This window comes from Tachypleus tridentatus, chromosome 1, assembly GCF_004210375.1.
Source record: "Tachypleus tridentatus isolate NWPU-2018 chromosome 1, ASM421037v1, whole genome shotgun sequence".
Lineage (NCBI taxonomy): Eukaryota > Metazoa > Arthropoda > Merostomata > Xiphosura > Limulidae > Tachypleus > Tachypleus tridentatus.
The window spans coordinates 31565195-31586565 of NC_134825.1; the positions used below are offsets into that span (position 1 = coordinate 31565195).

Consider the following 21371-nt stretch of genomic DNA (forward strand, 5'->3'; position numbering starts at 1 on the left):
ACAAGATTAATGTTGTATAAATATGAAAACAAGATTTTATAATTTTTGAACAAGAAATTAATGCGTAAATTAAATCATAGCCCTCTTTGCTGATTGAAAAGTAGCATTGAAACTTACATCACTGTAAGGTTTGGTCTCTGTAATTGTAATAGCACAATGTGCAACTTTGTGTTTAATAGCAAACTAAAGTATACTTTGTTTTTACAATCCTTTTGAGCTCCTCAAAGTAGAAGAAAAAAAGTGTCTACATAACATCTTAAATAAAGTGACTTTTCTAAAATCAATGGTAAGATTTATGGCTTATTACGTTTTTTAAGGATTCATTCCCTACGAGGTATTCAGCACAGATAGTCTATTGTACAACTTTGTACTACAGCATAACTAAAACAAAATATTGTTATTTTCTGTTTATACGTTCTTTAATTTCTTTCTTACATTCAGACCTCTCACGAAGTCCATCTGATTACTGTCAGAATGTACCATTCTGGAAGTTAGTACCATTGTTATCAGTTTACTGTTTCCTCTCCCGAGGCGAGCAGGTACTTTGAGAATGCAAAAATTTTACGATTTTTAATTAATTTGAATTATGTTTCTGATATTCTGGTTTTGTTATTTCGCTATAACAACTTGAAAATTTCCCTTTCAGGTTTTTGACCCGACCTTCCCATTGTTATTTCTAACATCTGTATATGATTGGAAGAAACTAGGGCAGTTTTGTTAACATTAACTTATACCGACTCTGTCTCTGTATTGTTTTAGCTTCGATACAGTTCAATTCGTATCTTAGTTGTGTAAAACAAGTCAGGCATCATAGAGTCTTACATGTAACAATGGAGGATTTGGCTGTGCCAATTAGTTCTGCTTTACCTCATTCATTCTTATCTGTCTGTGTATTTCTCCTTACTTTTGTTAGCTAGTAATAGCGGAAATTTGTTATTACTATTAGTCTCTTGATAGCAGTAAAAGCGATACCTGTCAGTCTGTACTATCTGTTTTTAATGATGCAGTATCTGACAAATAGTAAGCGCTAGAAAAATACGGTGAATGTTTCGATAATTCTTACATCTATGTCACTTAACCACACCTTCACTTTAGTGGGACGTATAGGGTAGTGTAGCTGTAGTGTACGGGAAACTTCTAAATATATATATATATATATATAATACTGACAAACAAATTAACAGTGAGTTAGTTTTACGTTTCATCTACAAACCCAACCATCAACCAACTTTCCAGATATTCACAGGTGAAAGGAAAACTCGATAAATCTATTGTCTGCTACAAAAAATATTAAACTTTTCTGATTGAATAAGTGATACGTCTGACAAGGACTAACAACAAGGGCTCAGTTTCTTTTAGTACAGATAATCTGCCGTGCATCTCTGTGCACGTTGTCTTTGTTATTTAATAAAAAACGTTAAATATGGCTTACAAGTCCACCTATCTGTCCATCCACCGTAAATGGTATGACAAAATTTCGCCAATCATTCTATCCGCTGTTACTGCTCTGAGATACAATTACTTAGCCCGTAACGACAGATAGGGTGCCCGTCCCATCTATTAGTTGTAGACTAACACTGGTAATAAATCTCTGCAACCAGTAGCTAACATTTGGAGGTTCGAGCAGGAGATTGTCTCTGAATGAAAAGTAACGTTTCTTATTGTTTTGTGTATATCACTAGCCATCTACTAACGTAAAACAGAAAAGTTTTTTATATATTCTCCTGGGAAACCAGCTACAATTTGAAGATCTTCAAATATTTATTTGTTAATCATTTTGTGTGTGTACTACGTGAATTATTTATTCTAAGATTATGGCCTTTGTAATTTATTTTATTTATTTAAGAACATCTTAAAGCAGACCTCGACAAATAATTTCAGATCTAGGATTCGGACTAAAAACTTAGGAGTCACATCCGATATAGAAAAAGGTATAAAATATATTTTGAGTCCGTTGCGTGGTTACGAGACACATAATTTTACACCACAAATCGAAAGGCTCGTTATTACACATACGTTAAAGTTGAACTTCAACATGTGCAATTCTTATAATACTATACTGAATAACTATGACTTAGATGGATTTTTACTATGAATAAAGGTAAAATGAAAATAATCACTGTGATTTCGATAGGCCAAGGAAGTTGTTTCAGAATAAATCTAATCTGTAAATCACTCCAACATTGTACAACGATTAGCAAAGGTCTTTTCGTGTGCTTAACCTAATGTTTGTATCGGGAAATGGGGACTGTATTTATTTACTTTCACAGCAATGAGTGAATAATAACGATCACATAATATCAACAACAACTTCATAGTATTGCCTGAACTAACTGCCTTTGGTTCCGTTTAAGTCTAAACACGTGCACTGATTGGATGAGTTGAAAGAAGGAAGAAAAATAAAGTGGCGTAAAATTAGTAACTTAGCGCTTTATTCCTGAAAAAAAAGATGAAGAAATACTGAATCCACCATTAAAATCCTAGACATAAAGTTCGATTTCAAACTCAAAAAACGCGAAAATAATTCCGAACTTTCAAGAATTAAGAAAAGTTTTAAATTCGAGATCTATTTAACACATCCCTACATACGAATGAAATTTGAGAAAATTCTAATCGTTAACAGGAAATTTTAGTCTTCATGTTACCAAACATATTCTGATACAATTAATAAGATTTCAAGGTGCAAGTAAGGTCTGGTTTGTCCCTTCACTCTTCTTATTTGTTCTTGTGTTTTCGTTAACAGCGAAGATAACCAGTTGACGAAACAATGTATTATAATCTTGTGTTCCTCGTTAACAGCGAAGATAACTAGTTGACGAAACAATGCATTATAATCTTGTGTTCTTCGTTAACAGCGAAGATAACCAGTTGATGAAACAATGTATTTTAATCTTGTGTTCCTCGTTGACAGCGAAGATAACCAGTTGAAGAACAATGTATTATAATCTTGTGTTCCTCGTTGACAGCAAAGATAACCAGTTGACGAAACAATGTATTTTAATCTTGTGTTCCTCGTTAACAGCAAAGATAACCAGTTGAAGAACAATGTATTATAATCTTGTGTTCCTCGTTGACAGCGAAGATAACTAGTTGACGAAACAATGCATTATAATCTTGTGTTCTTCGTTAACAGCGAAGATAACCAGTTGATGAAACAATGTATTTTAATTTTGTGTTCCTCGTTGACAGCGAAGATAACCAGTTGACGAAACAATGTATTATAATCTTGTGTTCCTCGTTGACAGCGAAGATAACCAGTTGACGAAACAATGTATTATAATCTTGTGTTCTTCGTTAAGAGCGAAGATAACCAGTTGATGAAACAATGTACTATAATCTTGTGTTCTTCGTTAACAGCGAAGATAACCAGTTGATGAAACAATGTACTATAATCTTGTGTTCCTCGTTGACAGCGAAGATAACCAGTTGACGAAACAATGTATCATAATCTTGTGTTCTTCGTTATCAACGAAGATAACCAGTTGACGAAACAATGTATTATAATCTTGTGTTCCTCGTTGACAGCGAAAATAACCAGTTGACGAAACAATGTATTATAACCTTGTGTTCTTCGTTAACAGCGAAGATAACCAGTTGACGAAACAATGTATTATAATCTTGTGTTCCTCGTTGACAGCGAAAATAACCAGTTGACGAAACAATGTATCATAATCTTGTGTTCTTCGTTATCAACGAAGATAACCAGTTGACGAAACAATGTATTATAATCTTGTGTTCTTCGTTAACAACGAAGATAACCAGTTGATGAAACAATGTATTATAATCTTGTGTTCTTCGTTAACAACGAAGATAACCAGTTGACGAAACAATGTATTATAATCTTGTGTTCTTCGTTGACAGCGAAGATAACCAGTTGATGAAACAATGTATTATAATCTTGTGTTCCTCGTTGACAGCGAAGATAACCAGTTGAAGAACAATGTATTATAATCTTGTGTTCCTCGTTGACAGCGAAGATAACCAGTTGATGAAACAATGTATTATAATCTTGTGTTCTTCGCTAACAGCGAAGATAACCAGTTGACGAAACAATGTACTATAATCTTGTGTTCCTCGTTGACAGCGAAGATAACCAGTTGACGAAACAATGTATTATAACCTTGTGTTCCTCGTTGACAGCGAAGATAACCAGTTGACGAAACAATGTATTATAATCTTGTGTTCTTCGTTATCAACGAAGATAACCAGTTGACGAAACAATGTATTATAATCTTGTGTTCCTCGTTGACAGCGAAGATAACCAGTTGATGAAACAATGTATTATAATCTTGTGTTCCTCGTTGACTGCGAAGATAACCAGTTGACGAAACAATGCATTATAATCTTGTGTTCTTCGTTAACAGCGAAGATAACCAGTTGATGAAACAATGTATTTTAATCTTGTGTTCTTCGTTAACAGCGAAGATAACCAGTTGATGATACAATGTATTATAATCTTGTGTTCCTCGTTGACAGCGAAGATAACCAGTTGACGAAACAATGCATTATAATCTTGTGTTCTTCGTTAACAGCGAAGATAACCAGTTGATGAAACAATGTACTATAATCTTGTGTTCCTCGTTGACAGCGAAGATAACCAGTTGATGAAACAATGTATTATAATCTTGTGTTCCTCGTTGACAGCGAAGATAACCAGTTGACGAAACAATGTATTTTAATCTTGTGTTCCTCGTTGAGAGCGAAGATAACCAGTTGACGAAACAATGTATTATAATTTTGTGTTCTTCGTTAACAGCGAAGATAACCAGTTGACGAAACAGTTTATTATAATCTTTTAACTAAAAACTAAGAAGGTTATACTTAATTAAATATATCCACTAATGGGTTGTTTTTCACAAATTATAAATAATTTTATTCTTTCCTAGTTTCCCTGTGATTAGTATTTTCATCTCTTCATTATAGTCCGAATTAAAGTAACATGAAAACAGTACTTCCAGCAGGAGACTGAGGAAGGAGTTGAGATCAGCAAGGTGGGTCTGGATGTGTAGTGTTTTGAACATTGCAAATTTTCTAACAGATGCCCCCAGCTGTACAACAGTGTGTCTGGGGACTTCCAACACTAGAAACCAGGTTTCGATGCCCGTGGTGGGCAGAGTACAGATAGCCCATTGTGTAGTTTTGTGCTTAATTACAACCAACCAACCAACTCTAGCGGGCACTTCAAGGTTTCACTATCTGAAAAGAGAAACCTATGGAGGTCCCCAGCAGATTATATGTTTCGTAGTTTCAGAGAAATAAAAAAAGGTGTGAAGTTGAACAGCCAATGTTTATTGGACAAGGTACTTCATCGTGGTTGTAACAGTCCATTTGTAAGATTTCTGTTGTTACAGTAAGTACATATGTTACGGGATGGATAGGATAGAGAACAAGTAGCATACTATACATCCAGTATGCAGTATCAGTATAACGTACACATCCAATACGCAGCAGTACAAAAAACAACAAGAAAACAGGACAAATAAAGAGCTAAAGTTACAGAGCCGGAAAAGAGTTTTGTTTGTACTTGACTCGAATATGAGAAAATAGAACTGACTACTATAGTTGACCAAGTTTGGTGTCTCTAGTGATACTAAGTGACAGAGTAATAGCACCGAAGGTTTATTCCCAACTATACTCCACAGAAAAGAAACACAAAGAATTGATGGTAGTAGATCATCCGCAATAAGAACATTAATCAATCGTTTTAATGTCTGCTTCATGTGGCTCAAGATGAAGCATTTTCAAAGGAATAACCACAGAAGATCACAAGTTTCGTTATAGTTAGGTCTTAGTGTGGAACTTTGAAACGACTGGTTCTTATCAACTACTGTTATTATCGGATGAATTTGGTAACAGGAGACTAGAAGCTGGAGTATGAGAAGAAACAAGTTAAAGTGCAAACAAAGTTAAGGACTGGATTTCCCATGTGGGTATATACACCGACATTGTAATTAATTTTCACCATTTCTAGAGTAATTAATTTCATTATACACCAAACAGAAACAACACATGGTTTTGTTATTGAAATCCATTTGACACTATTCCCCATCTCCGCGCCATCAAAAGATGATAACAGTGAGCAGTGGTGGAAACTCAAACAAGGTATAGTTTTTATAATCCTAAGCACTTTGTTACATTATCCCTTTTAATAGGTGATAGATTTTGTTTGTTGTTAAGTGTAAATTACACAATGACCTGTACTTGCTGTGCTCACAACGAGTATCTAAATCCGAATTTTAACAGTGTGAGCCCTCAGAGTTACAACTGAACCACTGCGGGACGTGGCTTATAACAACACATTACTCTGAAAGTACAGAGTAAGTTTACCTTTTGAAATTTAAGTAGAATGTCATTTTTATGTTAGTTACTAATAATTATACTTAAATGATCTTATATACCAACCAAAATAATGATTAATATCTGATCACCACAATCATATCACATACATACACACAAGGACGTTATAACATTATTTATTTGTAAAATATAACTCTTGGTATAATATTTTAAATATTAAATATTTTTTCACTATTATAAATCATTGCCAGGATACAGTAGTATGTAGTCGCAAAAAACTAAATTATTGTTGTTGTTTTTTAATTATGTACAAAGCTACACAATGGGCTATCTGTGCTCTGCCCACTACGGGTATCGAAACCCGGTTATTAGCGTTGTAAGGACGCAGACATACCGCTGAGCCACTGGGGGGCAAACTAACTTAAGTAAAATATTTAACTTTCCAAATAGTTTTCCACTATTCAAAACATCCTGTGATTCATAGCAGTTTTTTGTTATGAAAATCATCTACACTAGATACAGTTTTTAAAACGCTACTTAGTTTGTTAAAAGTATTATAATGTGAGAGTCAATTTCACTATTTCTGGATAAAGAGTGGTCCAAGAGTTAACGATTGGTGCTGCCAGCTAATTGCCTTTCATGTGGTTGGCAGTTCAAAATTAGAAGAGACATAGCAACGTTTTTAGAAACAAAGAAAGGTTTAAATAAGTTGATTTATTCCTTTTTATTCTTTGTCAGGAACTAGTACGTTAACTTGCAACCAAATTGAGAATGAATAACACAAAATAATAATTCAATAGCATTTTTACTTTGATTTATTTTCTCCTTCGTAAAACTAGCCACATCAACTCACGTCGCTAGTAGTTTATTTTAATAATATAAAATGTTCGTTTCTAAGTAACGTTTATTTACTTATGCACGGGTTATTAGGTTCATAGAGTGTGTGTGTTTTGAAAATATATTACGATGAAAGTATAGCCTATATACTTTTGTTGTTAAGCAACATGATGTAAAAACCATTGTTGGAACACGCTATTACTAAAACGCACTAGCTTTTCTACATACTAGAAGTTGTTATATAAGGAACCACTTCTTTTCTAGATGGTTTTCGCTAGCTTGCTTCGTTAAAGAGATCAGCACGTGCATGCACGCTCGCACGTGGGTAAGTTATAATACCCTGCTCTACACCCTCGGGGCCACTTAGTGTGTGTGCAAAATATTAGGTTTCTAGATTCTTTCCTCTTGGAGCTATGCAAATTACACACACACAAACAGACTAACAGCCACGTTCTTTTATTATTATAGATTTCCCTATAAAACACCTGGATGCAATGTTTTTAATGCATGTTTTCCTTTCTTCAAGTTATACAGTGATCGCTTTTATTGAAAGAACTCATGAAAGCGCTGCATGCAGTTAATAGGTCAATGTACGAATACGGTTCATTTGAGGGTGGGACGAACTGATTTAAATGTCTGTCATAGCGCATGCCAAACAAATACAAAATTGTCTTCCAAAAATCGTTACATTTCGTGAACGGAGGTCGTTATATGATTTCAGTTCGTTGAAATGTTCATTTTGTTACATTAGGCGTAAGCCAATCTTTTTACATTTGTAACTGTGGTTTAAACTTCAAAGATGAAGCTCCAAAATATCTAATATTTAAGATAAAGTAAGTATAAACTAATTGTTGGCCTAAATCACACCTCTAAAGTAAATAATAATGCTACTTTTAAGTAAGGATGGAGGTCTAAAATTAAAACGATTACTATATATTAAATGTCACTAAACAACGTACGACACTTATGACATCTGCTTGCTGGTATGAAAAAAAGTATATATGTATAACAGCTGTTAACACCTAGATACAGCTCTGGTTATAATCTTTTCTTTTCATAGTGCATAGCAGATTTAAGTTTTCGTTGGGCCTGCGTGAGGGCCATTCGCGTTAGACTTGACCTAAAGTGTGTTAAGGACATAACATTGTTTCGTTGTTTGAGTACTTCGCACAGTGAGGTCCCTAAGTTTGAAATGTTTGTTTATTTTCGCTATTCACAAGAAACTACGCAAAGGTTATCTGGTGGCCATCCATAATTTTTAAGTGATGGACTAGAGTGAAAGAAGCTTGTGAGAAGTGCACCCCACTCCAGCTCTTGAACTACTTTCGTTTAATTGCAAAGTGGGATTTAACCTTCACTCTTATAACTCACCAACGTTACCACAGTGCGGAGCGCGTTTTTGTGTGAACAGCCCGAACTATAACTTTTCGGATTCACAGTCGGGACAGGCTATTCATTCGGTCACACTCGGCCTAGTGTAAAAAACTTAATGACAAAAGCAACCTTACATTGAAATAATAATGTTCAGTTTTGTCTTAGATATAGTTGTACTTTTATTATTGAGTATTCACTGTATCTCCCAGTGGCTTAGCGGTATGTCTGCGGACTTACAATGCTAAAAACTCGGTTTCGATACCCGTAGTGAGCAGAGCACCGCTAATCCATTATGTAGCTTCGTGCTTAACTTAAAACAACAATAACAACATTGTTCAGCGCACACTTTCTGTTTCTTGTTAACAAATGAACAAAAATTGCGATAAAATATTTTTGCCCAGCGATCAAAAACTGTGAAAGCGCTAGGTGTGTAATGTTGAGTGAGTTCGTGTAATTCTAGGACATTTTTATTATCTTTTTTTGCAATAGAAAATTTACTGATTTCAATAGTTGCAAAAATTAGCTGTCACTGTATAAAAAGTAATGATTTTAACTGCTGTGAATATAATATTGTTTTCAGGCAAATATGTTTATTGTATCTACTACGTAAATATAATTACCTCTTTAAATACTTGATTGTTTTACAAGCGTTGTTATCGGTAGATATTTTTATAATACATTTGTGTGACTAAAATGTTTCTTACATGTTTTATTACTAAACCTTTCTCTCTCTTTCGGGTGTTACTTTACTGCAGAAAACAAATGTTTCCAGTAATCTCTATTGATTTAAGAATTCATGAGGTCGTGTCAGAGCACATCTTTACTTCTAGTGTTAGAAGTTTATTCATGTTATTTAACTTTGCTATACATCCTAACGCTTTTTAATTTCTCCGAACATTCTGCATCTTTACAACATAGTTTAAACTATTTTATCTTTGTTTGCTTGTTTGTTTTGAATTTCGCGCAAAGCTACACGAGGGCTATCTGCGCTAGCCGTCTCTAATTTAGCAGTGTAAGACTAGAGGAAAGGCAGCTAGTCATCATCACCCATCGCTAACTCTTGGGCTACTTTTTACCAACGAACAGTGGGATTGACCATCACATTATAACGCCCCCCGACTGAAAGGACGAGCATGTTTATAAAGATCAATTTGTGTTAAAGTCTGTTTTTATTACATAGTACAGCTCTCCTCACACTAAAACATGCTCGTCCTTTCACCCGTGGGAGCGTTATAATATAGTACGGCTAAAAATCTTATTTCGATTGTGAAGCTTTGCGCTTAACAACAACCAAACCAAAATTTCCTGTCAAGATAATGTGATTCAAATAGGGTGTGATTTACACTTTCCACCTTTCTTCTTTCATTCCGCACGACCGCACGAAGAGAAATGAATTACAATACTTGCCTCTGTCCTATTTTATTATCTTGAGGAAGAATGTGTTGTTTGTTTGTAACCTAGTGTTTAGTTCTGTCAGAGATAAATTAATGTTATTTACTTTAAAATTATTTATAAGTCGATTTATGATACCGTTTAATTACTTTATTTAGTTTGGAAAACGTTTAGTCTTTCACTTTCAGCCTCCATTTTTATTGAAATACAGTTTACAGATGGTCTACATTTCTTGTTGATTCAGAGTAATTTTATAGTTGGGTTTTAACCTAGGCGTGGCTAAATAACTAGCGTGTTGGGTTATGGATCGAAGGGTCAGGGTTCGAGACGTGATGCTGCCGAAGACAGTCCACTCTTTGAGCTGTGAAGATAGGGTCAGTCAGTTTGATTGTTTAGAAAGAGTTACTCAATTTAAATGTTTGGTTCAAAGAACCGATGGCTACTGCTGGCTACATTACCTTTGGTCAGTAACTCAAAATTTTGAACTGCTATTACTAAATCTTACAAAGTTTCTTATCCTTATGGCTGTTTACTTCTCGTGCGCAAATTTCACTTCAGCTTAATCAATATATTTTCTTCTTCGTCATAATTTAGAAGCAATTATTTAATTTTCACTTTCAGCGTTATCTAGTGTTTGTTCTCACACACGTCGCCTTGTATTGAAAGGTTTATACTCGATATTTCTATAGGAATTGTATTTTTAAAAAGATCTCCAACTTGTCTTATATAAAACGATTTTATAAATCACTTTTACCTTTTCTTAAGTTTGAGAGAATTGTGCTGTTACTTTGTAAAGTTTAGTTGGTTCGGAAAGAGTTTTATTGCGCGCGCGCGTGTTGTTTTTTTATAGCAAAGCTCCATAGGGCTATCTGCTAAGTTCACCGTAGGGAATCGAACCCCTGATCTTAGCATTGTAAATCCGAGGGCGAGTTTTAATACTTGTTTTTTACATTTCTCTTTATATGGAAAGGAATTAGCAGTTTATGCTTGTCTGTGATGGATGAACAGGTGCTTTCACTGTTCGCTTTCATTTCCTGAAAACTAGAAAGATAATATTATATTTAATTTATAAATCCTGTTCAGTTTGAAGAGAAATTAACAGAATGTTTAAATTTTAAAGACTTTATTTCGTTTACACACTGTTTAAGTTTGAGAGAAATTAACAGATTATTTAGATTAAAAATACTTCATTCATACTGCTTAATTTAGGGAAAAAATACAGACAATTAAGTTATGAGAATTGTTTAAATTTTGTGCAAAGCTATACGAGGGCTATCTGCGCTAGCCATCCCTAATTTAACAGTGTAAGACTAGAGGGAAGGCAGCTAGTCGTTACCACCCACCGCCAACTTTTGGGCTACTCTTTTACCAACGAATTGTAGGATTGACCGTCATATTATAACGCCCCCATGGCTGAAAGAGTGAGCATATTTGATGTGACGGGGATTCGAATCCGCGACCCTCGGATTATGAGTCCAATGCCTTAACCATCAGGCCATACCGGGTCTGATTTTAAAGCAAAGCAACACTGGGATATCTGCTTTGTACACCATAGAAATCACATGTTGAATTTTAGCGTTGAAAGTCTGTAAACTTACTGCTCTCCCACAGTGGGACGTAGGTTTTGGCTGAATTATATCGAACTAATCGTCATTGTTAAATTAGTTTTTAATTATCAGGTTAGTTTTGTTCGTTCCTTCTCTGCCGGTATAAGTAAGTACAGATTACACAAAATCAAACATACTTCAGATTGAGAAAGATGAAGTTTATATAGCTTACACGATATTATTCATAAAGGTACGCCAATTAGGGTTCATTTTTCGAGTTTTTGGTAAACAAAATTCTTTGTAAGGACATTCTGTTGACATACAAAGTTACATTCTCATTAATATCAGACTAAATGTGCCCCGATATGACCAGGTGAGTTAAGGCGTTCAAATCCCCGTCGTACCAAACATGCTTGCCCTTTCAGTCGTGGGGGCGTAATAAAGTTACAATAAATCCCACTATTCGTTGGTAAAAGAGTAGCCCAAGAGTTGGCGATGGGTAGTGATGACTAGTTGCCTTTCCTCTAATCTTTGCTAAATTAGGAACAGCTAGCGCATATAGCCCTCAAGTAGCTTTGCGCGAAATTAAACAAACAAACAAACAGACTAAATATTAGACTTAACAGGTTAACGATGGCCCAGCGGTAAGATCGAGCACTAATAACCATAAAATTAAGCATTCGATACCCGCGGAGGACACAATGTAGAGAATGTATTGTGCAGCTTTACGATAAGTGATACAAACGTAAACCTTTAGTAAAATCACTAAATAGAGCTGTACCTCTAAACCCTTGTGGGAATAATAAAAAAAAAATCTAGGGTCCTTCCCCCATTCTCATGCAATCTTTTGTAACATTTCTAACATGAAAGGGTTATTTTTAAAGATGAAAATCAGCTACATGTTTGTTGTTAAATAAAATAAGACAAAAATACAACAATGTTTCTCCAGAACGTTCTATGTGTTTACATACTGTGTCACAAGTTCATCTCAAACAAATTTAAGGCGAATCTTGTTAAACAAACTTGCACAGGGATTCGTAAATTTTTAAACTATCAACAGCTTTCAAACACAAATTAAGAATATTCTTTGTCAACACCATGTGACGCATCAGTCGATTAATTTAACATAAAAAAGCAAAAACAACTCAATATGTTGTTAAAGGTAGAGTTATTTCTCTGTATGCCTCAGGGTCGAGCTAATGGAAAGCACAAACGCTTGAGGTTTTAAATATCACGAAACCAAATAACAATGTGGAAATATTTTTTGTTGGAGAAGAAATGAGGGCGAATTCGAACCGTAATGACTGTTAAAATCTGATAATATTAGACAAAAATCTTCATGTAAAAATATCTTATATTTAGAATGTTTTAGCAGAAGTAAATTTTAAACGTTTATTTTACATGCAAAATGCTTAATATTGTGCATAAAAATTATTCTTTAGCACATTAAGTGATGGGTAAAAAATGAATATCTATAAGTATATAATCAACTAAACGGGACATAACTCTGAACAAAGAAGTTATATATACTTTCATATATCGTATTTATGACCAACATATTTACCAAAAATAAATTTATTGTGTGCGTTCATTCCTTTGTAAGATAAAGCAATAATGATGCCATTGCTGAGAAAAAAGGAGTGAAGTATATAAAACAAGTATTTCCGTAAAAAATAAACGTTTCTGTTTTGCGTATGTGAAACAAAAACCAGAAAAGCAAAAATATTAAAATATTAGTTTGAAAGATGATTGACAATATAACAAATAATACATAAGAACTTGTTTGTTTGTTTGTTTTTTTAATTTCGCACAAAGCTACTCGAGGGCTATCTGTGCTCGCCGTCCCTAATTTAGCAGTGTAATACTAGAGGGAAAGCAGCTAGTCATCACCACTCACCGCCAACTCTTGGGCTACTCTTTTACCAACGAATAGTGGGATTGACCGTAACATTATAACGCCTCCACGGCTGAAAGGGCGAGCATGTTTAGTGCGATGGGGATGCGAACCCGCGACCCTCAGATTACGAGTCGCACGCCTAAACACGCTTGGCCATGCCAGGCCTTGTATTAGAACTAACCTCACAAAATAAGTAACACTGCAAGTGTTAAACATTCAGATATTTGTTTTTGTGACGCAGCTCTTAGGAATGTCTCTTGCTGTCCAGAAGGGAGTCAGCCAGTCAGCAACATCCTATAAACCCCCCCATCCCATCCCATCCACGCTAAGGTATTGACTGTTGCTTTTATAACACACCCACAGATTAAAGTGTGGAATATATTTCGTCGTGACTCACGATTTTGAACTTGGCTTTCGAGCCCCAAAAGCCAGAGTTTTAACCACATGCTAAGCATAGCCAATCAGGAAACAGCAAAAAATATGAGATAACGAAAAAAAGTTTTAAACGTCTAAATAGGCGGGAAACGTGATAAATCAAGAAAGAAAACATTAATAAGACGAGTTGCAAGATCAACAAAATACGATAATCACGCATTGAAGGTTAACTTGAACGGATACAACAACTTAGAATATTAAATATTAAAAGGTCTGTCAGAGATAAAACAACACACACTAAGATCCAGCGAGTTAGATATTTAATAACGAATAACTTCAGAACACGAGCGAGCCAAAAAAATTAATTAAACTTATATTAATTGAAACATTTTGAAGATAACCTGTTATTAGTAGCTAACAAAGTATATCTCTAAATATACCTGTGAGTTATTTACAACGATATAAAAAGGACAGAATCAATAATTTGATGAACCGAAATTTTAAAACCCATGGGAGACAGATATTCAAAGTTCATATCAAATATGGCTAAATACGGAAAACTGAAACTAAATGTCTGCTTTAAAAGAAGAAAAAGGACGCTAGAGCTCTTTATGTATGTTGTCTCTAAAGTCAGGATTGAATACAAACATTCTTTTGTGTCATTTTCCGAACGCCTGCGAAAGATTTACATGAGGATTTCTACGGAACGAGAAGTGATCCATCACTGTCTCCATGGTGATGGAAGAGTTCTGGGTGTCTGTCTCCAAGACTCAAGAGTAGAGACAATTTTCCTTTCATCACTGCAGCAAGATTACCATGCTGACAGCTGAAGTTAAGCTTAAAGTTATCAACAACCTAAGGGACCGTCTTTTTATTTAGAAGGCTGTTCTTCTGTACTTTAGCTCTATGGAATACGAGTTCTACTTATATTTAGTTTAATATTTGGTTTTATTTTGCAACTTAACAGTAATTCTTTATTTATTCAACAAGAACAAGTACGTGTGCTGTCTTTAGATTAAGAAAAATTCACATTGTTGAGGGCTATGTCCTAGAACAGTAAAATAATTGTCTTGCTTCGTCACCACGATTCAGGTTGATTGAATCTGCAAAATCGGTATTTTTCTATACTACTGAATGTATAAACATCGAAGTTTTTACCAACAAGAAAATTTAAAAATTATGACGCTCTTGAAGAAAGTAAGTTCATATTTTTAAACAAAAATGTTGCTCTGACATGGCCTCGTGGTTATGGCACAAGACTCGCAATCTGATGATCGCGGACACGAATCCCGTCTCCGAACATGTTCAACTGGAGGTGTTATAAGGTTAACATTATTGGTGGTAGGTGGTGCTGACTACCTGCCTTACCTCTGATCTATCATTTCAAATTTACTATCTACAGCTAGCTCGGATGTGGCTTTGCGCGAAATTTAAAAACAAACAAACCAACAACAAATATATATGTATACGAAGATAACAAAGAAAGTAGACTTGGTATACACTTTCTGAAATATTCAATTCCCAGGTGGTGTAAACAGTATGACTTGTAAAACAACCTTCTTAAAACTTGGTTCATTTTAAGTTATTATTAAAGCAATAACAATTAATTGTATATATATATATATATATATATAGCTCCCCAAATCAAGAACACCAAGTAGTATCAGTTTCGCTGAAGATAAGCCGTTGCTATCACAATATGAAACAAAATAGCTCTTAATAATTGCTTTAAATTACTCTCTGAACATTGTGAACAACAGCAGTGCGAATAAATTTTGTTACATGAAAATAGGAATGACCATCAATCACAGGCAGAGATCACGTCACAATAAGATATCATTATCTTTATCCACCGTAAGTTACCTTGATCTAGTTTCTTCAAGCGCAAGGAATTATGTTTTAATAGCTCTTCATTCATCTAATCTATGACGTACCAGACAACGCTACTATCGTCTACACGATACTTAACCTCACTGAAATAGGGAAAAAAAGGCAAAAAAAGACAAAGATTTAGCCAAATAACGCCTCTTGATATGTCAATGATTAATTACTGTTGCTACAAATAAAAGATAAAATCGCGATAATTACGACAAAGTAGGCAGTTCGATTACTCCACCCATATTGGGTATGTACTGATTTATGACAGTACGTAGTAATGCAGCGAACAAGGCGAAGCCACAAACAACCTGTACATGACTTGAATTAAATTTGTCACTAGTTTTTCCTTTGTTAAGGTCTACAAAACATACAAGTAACTTAGAATAATTGAAACTGTACAACAAAAGCATGGTTAAGGAGGATTTGCCACAAATAGGTATTGTACTGGGAATAGATGTGTACTAAGCTAGAGATAAGTATAATTCATTATAACTGTTTCCTTATTATTATTGTCCTCTCGGTGGGTAACTTTACAAACTTACGACACCGTAGTAGGGGGTTCTATTTCCTACGGTGGACAGGGTGCAGATAGCCACTTGTGTATCTCCGCACTAAGAAAAAAATAAATATGAAGTTCATATGACACAGTTGGATTTTTATACACGTTTCTCTACAATATTTCTGCACCAATTTACTTGTGGTTCCAGAATTTGTTGTTTACAGTTCCCATGATAAAAAAATGCTCGACACAGAAAAAAACACAAAAAAAAACAATTATTGTTAAACACGTAGCTGCTTTATCTGTGCTTTACCAACCACGAGATCGAGACCTGTTTTTTTAGTATTCAGACGTATCGGTGACCCATCGTTAAAAATGTAATTAATTACTAAAATTATTACTAGGTTTTATGTGCATTTCACATAAGAAATTAACAATCTTTCTCACCGTTTTTTGTAATTAGCAAAATACAGAAGTACGAAACCACAACAGCCAATTTATTAAATACCATTTAATAAGAAATCACATTAAGCTAATATAACAATAGGTAAAGAAACATCGGTTTTTAAGTATAAGAATTTTATTGATGGTGGAACATATTACACGTTTCGACAGAACATTGGCCTGAAGAAGAAGAAATATTACTAAATAATGTGTTAATAAAACAATTATGTATACGAGACGAAATAAGAATAATACTGTCAGAGAGTCTGAAGGCATTTTAAAATATCAAGAAAGAATTATATACTGGAGGGTCGTAACTGCAAGAGAACGAGGTAATGTTTACGATACCTTAGCCCATAAATGTGTCCATCGAAGAATCAGTAACATTGAATACTGAATTTAACCAAAAATAATTTAAAATATTAGAAGACACCTAATTAAATTAACATTTCGTTACAGTGGCAGAGGGAGTGTTGTGCTTTATACAGTGGTAGAGGGAGTGTTGTGCTTTATACAGTGGCAGAGGGAGTGTTGTGCTTTATACAGTGGTAGAGGGAGTGTTGTGCTTTATACAGTAGCAGAGAGAGTGTTGTGCTTTATACAGTGGTAGAGGGAGTGTTGTGCTTTATACAGTGGCAGAAGGAGTGTTATGCTTTATACAGTGGCAGAGGGGGTGTTGTGCTTAATACAGTGCTAGAGGGAGTGTTGTGCTTTATACAGTGGCAGAGGGAGTGTTGTGCTTTATACAGTGGTAGAGGGAGTGTTGTGCTTTATACAGAGGCAGAGGGAGTGTTGTGCTTTATACAGTGGCAGAGGAGTGTTATGCTTTATACTGTGGCAGAGAGAGTGTTGTGCTTTATACAATGGCAGAGGGAGTGTTGTGCTTTATACAGTGGCAGAGGATGTGTTGGTTTTTATACAGAGACAGAGGAGTGTTAGTGCTTTATACAGTGACAGAGGAGTGTTATGCTTTATACAGAGGCAGAGGAGTGTTGTGCTTTTATACAGTGGCAGAGGAGTGTTGTGCTTTATACAATGGCAGAGGGAGTGTTGTGCTTTATACAGTGGCAGAGGGAGTGTTGTGCTTTATACAGTGGTAGAGGGAGTGTTGTGCTTTATACAGTGGCAGAGGGAGTGTTGTGCTTTATACAGAGGCAGAGGGAGTGTTGTGCTTTATACAGTGGAAGAGGGAGTGTTGTGCTTTATACAGTGGCAGAGGGAGTGTTGTGCTTTATACAGTGGTAGAGGGAGTGTTGTGCTTTATACAGTGGTAGAGGGAGTGTTGTGCTTTATACAGTGGCAGAGGGAGTGTTGTGCTTTATACAGTTGTAGAGGGAGTGTTGTGCTTTATACAGCTCTCGTATTTATGACATCTGAAATATATGAAAGTTACAAAACCAGTCAAACATCATAGCTTTTCCTAGGTTAGAAATATCCCAATAAATAGGCTTTAATTAGACTAGATAGCTACAAGTATTAATATTTTTATTACATTTCATAAATTATAATTTGGGAAATCCAGAGCTAAACCAGTTTTTAACTATGATAGTGTAAAGTCAACCTCGGCAACAATAAAAAAGTAAAAAAGAAATGTTTACCATGTTACAAATGTCTTTCATAATTACTAAATTCAATCTATAATTTAATTATAGTCTAAACATTATTACCTATTTCTTTTATAATAAAGTATTACAAGTGCATGGGATGGACGAACAAAAAGAGCCTTTGGTTTGCATGTCTTCTTCAGTTTTTAATGAAGAATATATATATACAGTTCTGAACAGTATGCTGAGGAGTTTTGTGTTATTTTTCTTTTCTTCGAGGACACAGGTTGACATAAAGTGCGGTGGTCTGGCTCACTTGTGTTAATCTTCCAGCTGTTGTTACATTTATCTGATCAGATGAGTAAATCATCATGAGGTAATAACTTTTGTTCCTGTTCTTTTTTCAATGACAAAAAGTTGTGAAGTTTAGTCATTAAAATACCAATTAACTGGACTCAAAGAGTTAAAAACAAATAGTGAAGTCAAGGCATTAAAGTACCTATTAACTAGACTCAAACAATCGTGAACAAGTTGTGAAGTACCTATTAACTAGACTCAAACAATCGTGAACAAGTTGTGAAGTACCTATTAAGTAGACTCAAACAATCGTGAACAAGTTGTGAAGTACCTATTAACTAGACTCAAACAATCGTGAACAAGTTGTGAAGTACCTATTAAGTAGACTCAATCAATCTCTCTTTCTTGGAAGTTAATTGGCTTACACTTCTTTTCCATCATGCTCTCAAACTAACGTGAAATACGGCTTAAGTATGTAAAAATAATATAGATCACTTAAGTGAAAGGATCTAGTCTGAGAGAGAAGGAACATTTTTTATGCATGTATTTCTACTCTTTCAACCTTTATGTATAATAACCAATACTAGAAATGTTCAGTACTAGAATAATGAACTAAATAATTATTAAAGTTATGCAGTAAATTGCAATGCTGTTGAAACAATAGTTTGAAATGTATCAGAAGATTCTGGAACAAAAATCTTTATTTTTGGAGATTGAGGTTGGACCATACAAAATATGTGCTAGCTATCAAGAAAATTATTTTAATAATTTTCCTTTAATCATCAGACATCTTTAAAAGTACGGAGTAGTCTGATTTTGATTAAAAATTTATACTTTAGGAATAACCAAGACGTGAAAACTGAGGAAACATTTCACTGAAGTCCCAAGAGAAGTTAGGGATAAAAAAAACTTTCATTGTGTTATAAATGAATAACATTTAGGAATGTTATAGGAATCTTCCTATAAATGAAGATCAAGTTAATTTATATGAATAAATTTATTTTTAAAATGGTTTTGTTCACACATCACAATATGGTCAAAAACTTATAAAGAACATAATTCACACCAATCTGAAATATCAGAATTAGCTTTCCCAAACACCTCTGACCCTAGTATAAGTTAGAATTTTATTGATGGTGGAACATACTACCGTGTTTCTCCGAAAATAAGACAGGGCTTATATTAATTTTCACTCCAAAATATGACACTAGGGCTTATTTTCGGGGGATGTCTTATTTTGATATATTAAAAAAATGAAGCTACAAAGTAAAAATTATAAGACCTCTAAATAAATAGAAATTACGAAAAACATTCAGAAACTCAATTTGATCAATACTTAAACAAACTAATTAACTAACTATTAAACTAATTAATAAATTTTTTTTATTTCTTTCCTCTTCCTGCCACTCTTAACTAGGGCTTATTTTAAGGGTAGGGCTTATATTAAAACTATCCCCAAAAATCACACTAGGTCTTATTTTATGGGTAGGTCTTATTATCGGAGAAACACGGTATATGTTTCGACTGAACTTCCGTACGAACTTGTTTCATTTAATACTCAGGAAAACAAGATAATCACAAATTTAGAGCACTAATAAAATTAACACTGAAAAGTTAAGATACATAATTGTAGATAAGAAATACCTTGTTGGGACATTTCCAAAATATGTTCTACATGCAGATGATTAGAGCGAACGAAGAAACAGTTTGTCTGGTGAAGCGTAAGATTTATTATCAATAAGGGCACTGGAACAGCGTCTGGTGTTAATTAAAAACTGTGTAATATGATACTGGAACTGAGTGTTGCATAATGATGTGTAAGGTTAGTATAGGGCAGCGCTGAAAAAAACAACACGTTTGGTGAGAAGTAAATAGTGGGAGTGGAGCACAGTCCAGTAATGAGCACGCTTGATTGTGGAAATGAAGTCCTCAGATTCACGTCCTGTTACTCCCATACCTCTTAATTGTGTTTTTTTTTGTTTTGTTTGTGAATTTTGCGCAAAGCTACACGAGGGATATCTGCGTTAATCTACCCTAATTTTGAAGTGTAAGACTATTGGGAAGGCATCTAGTCATCACCACCCATCGCCAACTCTTGGGCTACTCATTTACCAACGAATAGTGGGATTGACCGTACCATTATAGCGCCCCCACGGCTGAAAGGAAGAGTATGTTTGGTGTGATGGGGATTCCAACCGGCGACCTTCAGATTACGAGTCGAATGCCTTAATCACCTGGCCATACCGAGCCGTACAGCTTAGATGAGAATATAGTGTCTAATCATGTGTGAGTTTAAGGTGTAAAGCCAGGATACGTATATAGTGTCTCATGATGCGTGTGGTTAAGGTGTAAAGCCAGGATACGTATATAGTGTCTCATGATGTGTGAGATTAAGGTGTAAAGCCAGGATACGTATATAGTGTCTCATGATGTGTGAGGTTAAGGTGTAAAGCCTATACACGAATACAGTGTCTATTGATGTGTAACGTTAAGGTGTAAAGCCTATACACGAATACAGTGTCTAATAATGTGTAAGGTTGAAGTGTAAAGCCATTATACGAATATAGTGTCTAATAATGTGTAAGGTTGAAGTGTAAAGCCTAGAGGGGAATATAGTGTCTGTTGCTGTGTAAGGTTAAGATATGTTTCACAGAACAAGAACATATCGTTTAATAATCATCATAGCTAGTAGACTATGTGATCACCAAGTGTTACTCTGAATTTTAACAATTTCATTTGATTATTTATATTATATAACAAGATACAAATTGTTAATTAGGTTTTCTTCCACAATTTGGCTGCTAAGCAGTTGAGTGAAATAATTATCTGTGAAATAACGATTGAACCCAAGTTACTATCTACAGGAATATAGCGCTATGTTAGGTCTGGATAGGAATACATTGCATTGTTTTATGTAAAGTCTGAACAGAAACATAATGTTTTATCTTATGTAAGGTTAAACTGTTGTGTACAGAGCGTGAGTAGAACGT

At 34.7% G+C, this 21371-nt stretch overlaps 1 protein-coding gene across 3 annotated transcripts in view; it reads right to left on the reverse strand.

Moving 5' to 3' along the window:
• LOC143245207 (tyrosine-protein kinase RYK-like) overlaps nt 1-21371 on the reverse strand; it is a 148169-nt gene that overhangs the window by 114588 nt on the left and 12210 nt on the right. Inside the window, exon 1 of one of the 3 annotated variants that reach the window (XM_076491317.1) lies at nt 20026-20097. The exons of the other annotated variants lie outside the window; for them this stretch is intronic. Coding sequence (XP_076347432.1) covers nt 20026-20038 — 13 coding nt within the window. The 5' untranslated portion in view covers nt 20039-20097. Of the gene's footprint in view, nt 1-20025; nt 20098-21371 lie in introns of those variants that run through there. 3 annotated transcript variants of the gene reach the window in all.